This window comes from Schistocerca cancellata, chromosome 4, assembly GCF_023864275.1.
Source record: "Schistocerca cancellata isolate TAMUIC-IGC-003103 chromosome 4, iqSchCanc2.1, whole genome shotgun sequence".
Taxonomy (NCBI): Eukaryota; Metazoa; Arthropoda; class Insecta; order Orthoptera; family Acrididae; genus Schistocerca; species Schistocerca cancellata.
In genome coordinates this window covers 303,802,637-303,814,843 of record NC_064629.1, presented here as the reverse complement: position 1 = coordinate 303,814,843, position 12,207 = coordinate 303,802,637, and the positions used below count along the sequence as shown (strand labels likewise).

At 43.0% G+C, this 12,207-nt stretch overlaps 1 protein-coding gene across 1 annotated transcript in view; it reads right to left on the bottom strand.

The window, feature by feature from the left end:
* The window catches only part of LOC126184540 (transforming growth factor-beta-induced protein ig-h3-like), a 356,879-nt gene that overhangs the window by 197,572 nt on the left and 147,100 nt on the right, over positions 1 to 12,207 (bottom strand). Inside the window, exon 2 of the mRNA XM_049926949.1 lies at positions 9,531 to 9,629. Within this exon, the coding sequence (XP_049782906.1) occupies positions 9,531 to 9,629 (99 nt within the window). The remainder of the gene's footprint in view (positions 1 to 9,530; positions 9,630 to 12,207) is intronic.

Genomic DNA, 12,207 nt, shown 5'->3' with positions numbered 1-12,207 from the left:
TTTAGCATTCTTCTGTAGCATCAAATCTCAAAAGCTTCTATTCTATTCTTGTCTAAACTGTTTATCGTCCATGTTTCACTTCCATTCATAGCTACACTCCATACAAATACATTCATAAAGGACTACCTGACACTTAAATCTATACTCGATGTTAACAAATTTCTCTTCTTCAGAAACACTTTTCCTGCCATTGCCAGTCTACATTTTATATCCTCCCTGTTTCGACCATCATCAGTTATTTTGCTTCCCAAACAGCAAAACTCATCTACAACTTTAAGTGTATCATTTCCTAATCTAATTCTCTCAGCATCAACTGATTTAATTCGATTACATTCCATTATCCTCGTTTTTCTTTTGTTGAGGTTCATGTTACGTCCTCCTTTCAAGACGCTGTCCATTCCGATCAACTGCTCTTCCAAATTCTATGCTGTCTCTGACAGAATCACAATGTCATCGGCAAACCTCAGTGTTTTTATTTCTTCTCCCTTTTCTTTAATTCCTACTCCAAATTTTTCTTTTGCTTGCTTAATAACATCGGGAATAGGCTTCAAACCTGTCTCATTCCCTGTTTCCTTTTCGTGTCCATCGGCTCTTGTAACTGCCATCTGGTTTCTGTACAAGTTGTAAATAGCCTGTCGGTCCCTGTATTTTACCCCTGCTACCTTTAGAATTTGAGAGAGAGTATTCCAGTCAACAATGACAAAAACTTTCTGTAAGTTTACAAACGCCATAAACGTAGGTTTATTTTTCCTTAACCTATCTTCTATGAGAAATCTTAGGGTCAGTATCGCTTCGCGTGTTCCTGCATTTTTCCGGAAGCCAAACTGATCTCCCGCGAGGTCGGCTTCAACCAGATTTTCCATTCTTCTGTGAAGGATTCGTGTTAGTATTTTGCAACCGTGACTTATTACATTGATATTTCGGTGATTTTCGCACCTGTCGGTGCCTGCTTTCTTTGGAATTGGACTTATTACATTCTCCTTGAAGTCTGCGGGTATTTCACCTATCTCATACATCTTCGTCACCAGACGGAAGAGGTTTGTCATGGCTGCCTCTCCCAAGGCTATCAGTAGCTCTAAAGGAATGTTGTCTCCTCCCGGGCCCTTGTTTTAACTTAAGTCTTTCAGTGCTTTGTCAAATTCTTCACGCAGTATCATATCTTGCTTCTCATCTTCATCTACGTCCTCTTCCATTTCCATAATATTGCCCTGAAGTACATCTCCCTTGTATAGACCCTCTATATACTCCTTCCACCCTTCTACATTCCCTTCTTTGCTGAGGACTGGTTTTCCATATGAGCTCTTGATATTCGAGCAGGTGGTTCTCTTGTATCCAAAGGTCTCATTAATTTTTCTGCATGCAGTATCTACACCGAAGCGCCAAAGAAACTGGTATAGGCATGCGTATTCAAATAAAGAGATATTTAAACATCACAATACGGTGCTGCGGTTGGAAACACCTATATAAGACAATTATCGTCTGGCACATTTGTTAGATAGGTTACTGCTGCTACAATAGCAGGTTCTCAAGATTTAAGTGAGTTTGAAAGTGGTGTTATAATCGGCGAGCGAGCTATGGGACATAGGATGAAATGGGGATTTTTTCGTACGACCATTTCACGAGCAAGGAGTCTGGTAAAACATCGAATTTTCGACACCGCTGGGCCGGAAAAAGATCCTGCAAGAACGGGACCAACGACGACTGAAGACAATCGTTCAACGTGACAGAAGTGCAATCCTTCCGCAAACTGCTGCAGATTTCAAGGCTGGGCCATCAACAAGTGTCAGCGTGCGAACCATTTAACGAAACATCATCGATATGGGATTTCGGAGTCGATGGTCTACCCATGTACTCTTGATGACTGCACGACACAAAGCTTTACGCCTCGCCTGGGCTCGTCAACACCGAAATTGAACTGTTGGTGACTGGAAACATGTTGCCTGGTCGGACGAGTCTCGTTTCAAATTGTATTGTGCGGACGGACGTGTACGGGTATGGAGACAACCTCGTGTCCTCCCTCGGGCATGGGTGTGTGTGTTGTTCTTAGCATAAGTTAGTTTAAGTAGTGTGTAAGTCTAGGGACCGATGACCACAGCAGTTTCGTCCCTTAGGAATTCACACACATTTGAACGTAATTCCTCTACGTCCGTCTTACTAGAACTAAGTGATGTCAGTTCACTGTCTAAGTGTGACGTTAACAACTGTTTATTTGATCTACCCGACACAAACACTCTCCTAGCCTTCTTGACTGATTAATTAATTTTCATAACCACAGTTTCTATAATGACATCACGATCGCTAATACCCGTTCTATACTGACACTGTCGATAAGGTCAGGCCTGTTCGTAGCTACAAGATCTAAGATAATTCCATTGCGTGTGGGCTGCCGAGCCAGCTGCTCAAGACAGTTTTCAGTATTTCGCACGGTTGTCTGTCTGTACCCCTGGCCGTGAATCCGTAGACATCCCAGTCTCTACTCGGTAGGTTAAAGTCTCCTCCAACTAGTATTGCATGATCTGGGTATTTACGCGCTGCTGACAGTAAACTATCTTTGAATGATTCTAGAATTGTCACAGCGGAATTGGGTGTCCTGTAAAATCATTCAACAATTTACTTGTTTTCACCTACACCTGTTATTCGTGACCAGGTAACTTCACTGTCACACTCAACTTCTACCTCGATAGAGACATCATTTCAGAAACGTCTTGGATAGCGCGACACTCGCTATCCGCTGTGCTATGGGCGATTTTGACGGAAGACCGAGAAGCTACACGGCGCAGACATTTGAGGTCAACAACTCCAGTATCTGGACAGCTAGCAGCGCGCAAACTGCCCAATCAGATCGAAAATAGGCTCCTGTTGTCAATAGTGACGACAATGATGTTTCTTCCAACCGAGGGAGTCGTACTCTACAATCAGATAGCCAGGAGATAACGCTAGATGCATATGTCATTACTAATAAGTAATGAGGTAAAATATCCGGTACGAGGCCGCTTACTTAATTACCCGTACGATAAATTCCGTATGGATTGATAAAGGATTATTATACAAAATATAGGAGACCTAGACGGAATTATTAGTAAGAATTCCATTACAACGCCCTTGGAAGGGTCCAAGGAACCAACAGGCAACATCTATGAACTGGGGAGCGATGGAGTTTCTTTCCGAAAACTAACGTGCAAAAGACTGTTGTTGTTAATTATTGTTTACAACTCATTTCAAGTAGATATAGTGAATACCTGCTCTAGCCAGTAATGAGACTGCCTGTAGTGCACTGAGTAACTGCATTTTATTTGACTTCCTACCGTCGTTTATCTTTGTATCTGCGTTGCAGTAAAAATATTGACACAACAGTGCAAATGCCGTCGGTCTGCGCTGTGTGTCTTGCTTGGAAACAAACTTGTTCCGTTCACTCAAGAAAACTGCTGTAGACAAAAGTAATGACCATTTACTCTTCGTCCTCAAACTTGTATTGAGTGCTGCCCGGGTCTGTCTCGAGTTTGCTTCTCCGGCAGTGTTAGCTGTACGTCAAGAATGATACACACCAGTGTAGGCAGGTTTACTAACGAAGAGTTGCCAATGTTCAGCTCGACTGTGGGTTCACTGAACGCAATAGAAAGCGTCACAGCGACGTTATGCTGAATTGTTTCCGCATAGACAGTAACCACATCGCAGGGTACACGATCCGTCTCAAAGTTGTTGCATTACTCTATGTTTAGTGCTGTTGTGGATGGTTGTAATTTAAGTGCAGCTACTCTTAGAAAGTGGGGGCTGTAGTTATCGGATGACAGTGAAACTTGGTAGATATTCTCATGCGTTAATGCGAAACCGATCTCCGCTGGAAAAAAATAGTTTGAATTTGGGCTGCCAGGTACAAATCTGGCTCTGTGAAAGCAAGAAATGTGTCCACATATAATGGATTAGCAACAGGACGTGTGCAGAAAAGGTCAGACAAGTGAGAAAGGCACAATGTTGATTTTATTGTTAACCGCCGCTTACACAATTTCTTCAATATCATCGCCGGAGATGTAGACGAGATGCTGCCCACATCCTTTTCCTAATCCATTACAAATAGAAACATTTCTATTGTATTATGAAATGCATTCGCAAATTGAGGATTCTACAACGGCTGCGCGATTAATTTGTAACATTCGAAAATTTGTGCCAGACTGGGACGCGAAACCGGATTTCTCGCTTTAGGCGACCTGTCGCCTTTACCGCTATGGCTATACGTGCGCGACTCAACGGCCAGAGCCAAACTTCCATACGTCCCAGTGTCTACAAACCATAGTGCTCGCAAACAAATTGTATGTTTCCCGCGCAGGGAGAGACAGTGTTTTGATTGTTAGATTGCCTTGCTTTGGCATTAAATACATTAGGACAGTGTCTGTATTTTACAGTGTGTATATAGTTCGATGAAATGCTCCTTCGGATATGCATGCTCTACTACATTTCTTTCGTCTTTCACAGCACAAGACTGGCACTTGATGGCCGAAACTGGAACTAACTTATTTTCAAAAAAATTGTTCAAATGGCTGCGAGCACTATGGGACTTAACATCCGAGGTCATCAGTCCCCTAGAACTTAGAGCTAATTTAACCTAAGGACATCACACACATCCATGCCCGAGGCAGGATGCGAACCTGCGACCGTAGCGGTCGCGCGGTTCCAGACTGTGGCGCCTAGAACCGTTCGGCCATTGCGGCCGGCTAACTTTTTTTCCCGTGTAAATCGATTCCGCAAGAGCGTATTAACATATCTACCAAGTTTTGCTGCAGTAAGATAACTACAGCCAACTCTGGATCTCCGTGAGTTGCTGCGCTTCAATTATAACCAACCAGTACGTTCTGATAATTGCATTTTATAGGCTTTTACACCGTTGTGTCGGTATTTTCACAGAAATTGAGGTAACTGGGGTAATAAATTGAATAAATCATAATTACATAATTACTCTGTAATGAGCCACCGAAGACCACTATACAAAAACAGTGTCAAAAAACGTGTCCCTGAGCAACAACCGAAATTTTGTGAATGGAGTTCGGATTCACCCTCTAGTTAGCCGTGGTAGCAGTAGTATTAGGTTAGCTGGAGAAGTACATACAAACACACCTGAAAAAATGTTTGTCACTCCTTGGAGATAACACGCTAACACCGTGTAACACCGAATCTAGTTTTGCTAATGTCTTCAGTACATCGAGCCGGCCGTTGTGACCGAGCGGTTCTAGTAGCTTCAATCATGAACCGCGCTGCTGCTACTATCACAGGTTCGAATCCTGCCACGGGCATGGGTGTGTGTGATGTCCTTAGGTTGGTTAGGTTTAAGTAGTACTAAGTCTAGGGGACTGATGACCTCAGATGTTAAGTCCCATAGTGTTTAGAGCCATTTGAGCCATTTGAACCAGTTCGTCGAGGAAAATAGTCTACAAGCTTCTTCGGGTATACCATATACATTCATTGATGATTATATCCCGCAAAGCTACCAAATTGGTGGGATGCTGGTTGCCACAATTGACGTGTTGTTCCAGACAGTTCCAAACGTTTCTTCGGGATTATGATCGGGAGGTTCAGCGGACCAGTCGAGGTGCGATATGAAGCCTGAATGCCCATCAAACCAAGAACGTGTGCGTGCAGCTCTGTGAAGATGGCTGTTGTCATCTTGGAAGACCTCCAAACACTCTGTGTTAAACGCCTCGTTGTGCCGTCGGTACATTCGACGCCTTGTATCACTGGAAACCAGGTAAACTCGCGACTCGACGTCCAGTCAGCTACTGTCTAGTTTCTGTATTGTTTACACCATCAGATATGTGAAATTTTATATGCCGCTGTGGGGATGGTCTTTTGAGAGGTACCCGATTCCAGATGTTCGGTGCAAGCAGTTTCATTAGCAATGTTCGCTCGAAAATTGGTTGCGATAGACATGCTTTCACTGACGGCGATAATTTCTGACGTGTTTGAAACCGGTTGTCACTGACAATGCTTAACACTCGTCTTCTCGCACTGTCGGTAAGTAACTTTTTACATCCACTGTTCTAACGCCGAGGCTGCGAGTGGTACACTACTCCCAGTAGACACGTTGGACAATCCGCATTGATACGCCAACAAATCGAGTAACTTCATTCTTGGTCAAGGGCGTGTCCAAACGCGGTAGCTCCTTTCTGCCATTCTGTCAAGTCTCCACGTCGACCCAACGTAACTGCGTTGATTCATTACAACCGATTGGCACACACACTGAAGCCCCTAAGAAACTGATATAGGCACGCGTTTTCATATACAGATGGTTCAAATGGCTCTGAGCACTATGGGACTTAACCGCTGAGGTCATCAGTCCCCTAGAACTTAGAACTACTTAAACCTAACTAACCTAAGGACATCACACACATGCATGCCCGAGGCAGGATTCGAACCTGCGACCGTAGCGGTCGCGCGGTTCCAGACTGTAGCGCCTAGAACCGCTCGGCCACTCCGGCCGGCTCATATACAGAGATATGTAAACAGGCAGAAGACGACGCTGCGATCGGCAACGCCTACATAAGACAGTAACTGTCTGGCGCAGTTGTTAGATCGGTTACTGCTGCTACAATGGCAGCTTTGAAGATTTAAGTGAGTTCGAACGTGGTATTATAGTTGGTGCACGGCCATGGGACACAGCATCTCCGAGGTAGCGATGAAGTAGGGATTTTCCCGTACGACCATTTCACGAGTGTACTGTGAATATCAGGAATCCGGTAAAACATCGAATCTCCGAAATCGCTGCAGCCGGAAAAAGATCCTGCAAGAAAGGGACCAACGACGACTGAAGAGAAATGTTCAGCGTGACAGAAGTGCAACCCTTCCGCAAATTGCTGCAGATTTCAATGCTGGGCCAGCAACAAGTGTCAGAGTGCGAACCATTCAACGAAACATGATCGATATGGGCTTTCGGAGCCGAAGGTCCACTCGTGTACCCTTGATGATTACACTAAACAAAGGTTTACGCCTCACCTGCGCCCGTCAAAACAGAAATTGGACTGTTGATGACTGCAAACATGTTGCCTGGTTGGACGAGTCTCGTTTTAAATTGTATCGAGCGGATGGACGTGTACGGGTACAGAGATAACCGCATGAATCCATGGCCCCTCATGTCGGCAGGGAACTGTTCAAGCTGGTGGAGGCTCTGTAATTGTGTGGGGCGTGTGCAATTGGAATGATATGGGATCCCACATACATCTAGATACGACTTTGACAGGTGACACGTACATAAACATCCTGTCTGATCACCTGCATCCTTGCAACGTGCTGTTCCGAAGAGATCTCTACTCCCTCGTACTCTTACGGATTTATCGACAGCCCTGCAGGATTCATGGTGTTAGTTCCCTCCAGCACTACTTCAGACATTAGTCGAGCCCATGTCGCGTCGTATTGCGGTACTTCTGCGTGCTCGCGGGGGCCCTACACGACATTGGACAGGTGTACCAGTTTCTTTGGCTCTTCACTGTATACCACTGTATTCCTATGACTTGTGTCGACGGTGGAAGGTCACATGACCACATGGTACCAGTTCTGTAACAGCAACGACACTGTAAAGCGAATATCGCGCCCTCTAAAAGATGTCTAAGATTTTGTCTAGTGAACTTAGGCCGGTATTACATTATCATATTTGTTTGACAAAGATTTGGTCAAAGATATGATCAAATATTCATCAAATTTGTTTGACAAAGATATCTGACGTGGCGCTAGAGAGGGGTATTACACTGTCTTCATATTTTTCATCAAATTTCAAGATGGCGGACGACAACCTATTATTATGCACTGCAGTTGCTAGTTCCACAACTGCACTGTGTGTGTGTGTTTGGAAGAAAAGCGGCGGAAAAAAAGGAAACATACTTCAATGAAGCCATAGGTATTACGTCGAGATAGTAAAAGAAATCAGCAAAATGTGTTACGTGAGCAGCTTGTGGAGGACGTAACATACTTACGAATAGATGAAAGTGTATCTCAGTATTTGCTTAGTGAAGTGGCCTCTCACATTACACAAGAGAATACTCTTCTGAGAAATGCTATATTTGCAGAAGACAGGCAAACTGTGACACCGGGATTTCTTGACACAGGAGAGAGCTACTCTAGTTTACCATAAAGCACTCGAATATCACATTGTACATTAACCAAATCAAGGTCTACTGATTCAAATTCACAAAGTTGAAGAATCCTACGCGTTTATTTTGGCTGAAGATGAACTGTCTGGTGTTAACTTTGAGGATAACATGTAAGGTAGATTAGAATATCTCACCCCCTTTATACTAAAGTGAAGAGACACTTCAAGTTGAAAATTGATTTCCCTGACGTCTGTCTCATGGAAAATTGAAAACAAATTCTCCCTGAGCGCAGAGAATAAATTTCCTACAATAGGAAGAGTTTATATCAGGGTAACACCCCGCGTGAGATTCAAGTCCTCTCCTTTTTTCTGAAGAATGGATGTTGTTGAAGGAATAGATCATCTTATTTCTAAAATTATTTAATGATTCCTTCGTTACTTTACGACACATAATTTCCCATGCGACATCTTCGTGCATACATCACTTCGTAGACGATTTGTTACAGACTCAGCCTATAAAGTGTACACAGTATGAGTTTAGAAATAGTGTGGCGGACCCATCAGACACGGTATGTGCAACAGCGTTGACAAAGGAGTGAAGTACTCAAAAATGTTTCGATAATGTGGTGAACTCAGCTTACTGTAATCGTAACACTGAATAATACGGCACTGACTGCACTAAATGTTAAGGAGGAGAAACGTAGTTGCAAATATCTACTCAATTGTGTTACTCTACTGAAGCAGATCACGTGAGTGAAATATTAAATATTTATCATCACAAGAAGAGGTATGAAATGGGTTTTATGTATGATACCGGCTTGACTGAACTGGAGGAAACGCGGAGAAGGTAGGTTATATAGGAAAAATTGTACGCGCGTAACGAACGGGAAAAGATGTGGTGGGTTGTAACGCCTAGACATCGCACACTAAAAGCTAAGATCGGTGTACCTTTGCTAGGGAATAAATAGATCATACGACGAATGTTGTCTTGCTGGCTAATCTTGCTTTTTTCAGATTTTTCGAGTAGTCTTCCCGTGGACAAAAAACAAATAAAAGACAGACAAACGAGTCACCAAAACGAGGTACTTAATTTTGCTCATTGAACAGTTTATTACCCTTTCTTATCAGTTAATCATAGTTCTTGTACCCTAAAAGACGGAGAAGAGAATTTGACTCAGAACTCTACCTCGTGTCTGGTGAATGAAAATATTTTCAAGGTACGCTGCCTCTGCGACATTTCGTAATTGATAGAAAATCATTTCCATTGTCACAAGGATAAAATGTTATCGTCTTAAGTGATAAAAAAGTTTTGGTAATAGGCAATAACCGAAAAGAATTCATCCGAGCAACAGCGAAAATTTTTGCCTGCGTATGTCTTGTCTGCGTTATGTAGCATGTGGTTAGTTACATCATTTGTGAATGAGCTAAACACGAGGACTGACACTTCAGAATAACTTACGTTTTTTGTCCGCAGATGTCTCTGTTGCGCCAGTACTTGCACTCTGTGTAGAATCGCAGCTTCGTCCCGGGTACTTCCTCCACAACACAAGCGTTGGGCCTGAAACGAAGTGTGGAAAGCATATTTAGTGTATAGCTAAAGATAAGTATAGAATAATATAAGCAGTATTTCCACCCATAAAGTAAGGTCATCTGTAATAAAATGAAGGCCAAAGATATTTTAAAGAGAAATCTCAAACACATTTTCTCCATATAAACCAAAAAATGTGCCTAATATATTGATTTGTGTTAATATCTGATATTTTGAGAGAAAAACCGTAGTTCAGATGAGCGTTTACGTAAGCCTCTAACTGTGTATACTAAATGAAAAGTTTCGTTAATTACATTTGGAGTCAATGAAAGGCCCGTTCGTTTCCGGAAAAGATCGTGGTGAAGGTGGTTTACCATTGTCATCTTCTAACTATATATGACAAGACAAAGATTCTTTCAGGTTTATCACCTGCTTCGCTTCTTTTTCTTTCTTGTGATTTCATCTTACTGCACAGCATTAGACACGTTTGAAGGAAGTAAGTATATGGCTTTTGTGTGTAATACGCAGTCTTAATGCCACAAACACCTGAGGGAGAAACTGTTGCACAGAATGGACACTTTCTCAAGGAGTGAAATTTAGGACGAAGGGAGAAAGTATCGATGATAGGAAACGATTTCAACCTCAGCGAGCCATCCACACTATTGCTGAACGTTCCGATACGTCTCTTGCGAGCAGGAAGTGTTTTTGCCTTCGTTTTGAGAATAGCTGCCAGGCTTCGCACAGCTGTCTGATGACGTCCCGTGATAAGCCTGAGCACTGAACGTGCTTTCTGGAGGTCGCTTCTAATTTCACCCTGTAAGCTTTTTATTGGGGAGAGATCAGGAGATCTAGTCGAATTCCAGGCACTTTAACCCGAGAAGTAATGACCATGGCGGAAACTCTACTGAAAGAGTCGACTGTAAGTACATCGCGGGAACCATTCTATAAGTATATTCCACAGTTTGTAACGACAAAAGGCCGTTCTTTAAGAGGTGATGTTATTGCCAGTAACTGCAGTAGTACAGAAGACTCAGAGACGCAATTTATGACGTCAACATCTAAGGGCAGTCCTCTTGGTTTTCCTACGAGAGGAGCCTCGTGCTTAGAAAACATGAAACTAGTGTCCAAAATTAAGCATAACTGTGAATAAGGCCTGGTGAAATTTACAACGTAATGGTCCAAAGACTTCATTTGGAATCCTTAAGTGCCTTGATTCAGATTCCCCAGAAATGAACCCAACTGATTTCTCATAATTATTTTTGTTGCACAAGCATCAGCAGGGAAAATGGTAACTAGTGGAGTCATGGGAACCTCGTGGACAGGAACCAGACTGATGGCGATGGGACCTTGGTGTGAACAGAGATCATACTCGATGTATGTACGAATATTAATGTTTTATGAAAATATGATGTGAAACTTCCTGGCAGATTAAAACTGTGTGCCCGACCGAGACTCGAACTCGGGACCTTTGCCTTTCGCGGGCAAGTGCTCTACCAACTGAGCTACCGAAGCACGACTCACGCCCGATACTCACAGCTTTACTTCTGCCAGTACCTCGCCTCCTACCTTCCAAACTTTACAGAAGCTCTCCTGCGAAACTTTACAGAAGAGTTCGAGTCTCGGTCGGGCACACAGTTTTAATCTGCCAGGAAGTTTCATATCAGCGCACACTCCGCTGCAGAGTGAAAATCTCATTCTGAAAATATGATGTGTTTGTCACTGTGTGGATAAAAACAGTGACTTACAAAATGTTTAAAATGTTTATTTACGAAGTATTTCACAGAAACAATCTGCGCAGCAGACATCAAGCGTTTTCAGATCCGTACAATCGAAATACAGTTTTACTTTTTTATTTGTAAATGTAGAACGTTATTGATACATTGTTTATAATATTATGAGTACTACTCACTGTACAGAGATGAATGACTGTTTAAATTTTCCACACACCTGCAGGAGGTAGAGAACAGCAAAACAATAACCACAGAAGATGCTTTATAAATACAAGCGAAAACCGTCTGATGTAAAACTCTATTTTGTTAAATTGCATTAAGCTTAAGACGAAGAAACAAATAATAACTGATGTCAACAACTGCTGCGGAAGATGGCCATGCAAAGAAACACACCAAAACAAATATATTTAGTTACGGTACATATGTTGGGTGACCGCAATTTCTGATGCTGTGGACGATTTACACAGGAGGTAGTTCAGTATGCTAATTTACAGCAGTGGCCTTCTGAGGAACTGCTCGGATGCGCTACCATTGGCCTGTATGCACGCAGTACATCGTCGGACCATAGATTGTCCAGCCCGTTCGAAATCTGCTGGCACGTCGGTAATGGCACCAGGAGCGACCGCAATTCAAGTGAAGACGTCTTCTTCTGTTTCCACAACGGCTTCCTACACCAGCTGCTTCATATGCCCCCAGAAGAAGAAATCTAAACACTCCAGGTCAAGTGACGCGGAAGGCCAGGCCAAAGAAAGTGGCTTTCAGATGATTTCCCACAGCAGTGCTTGAACGGTTAGGCACGATATCGTGCTGGCGGTACATACTTTGTCTAGCATTGAGAGGTACATCCTCCAGCAGTTCTGACAACACATGTTCCGGGG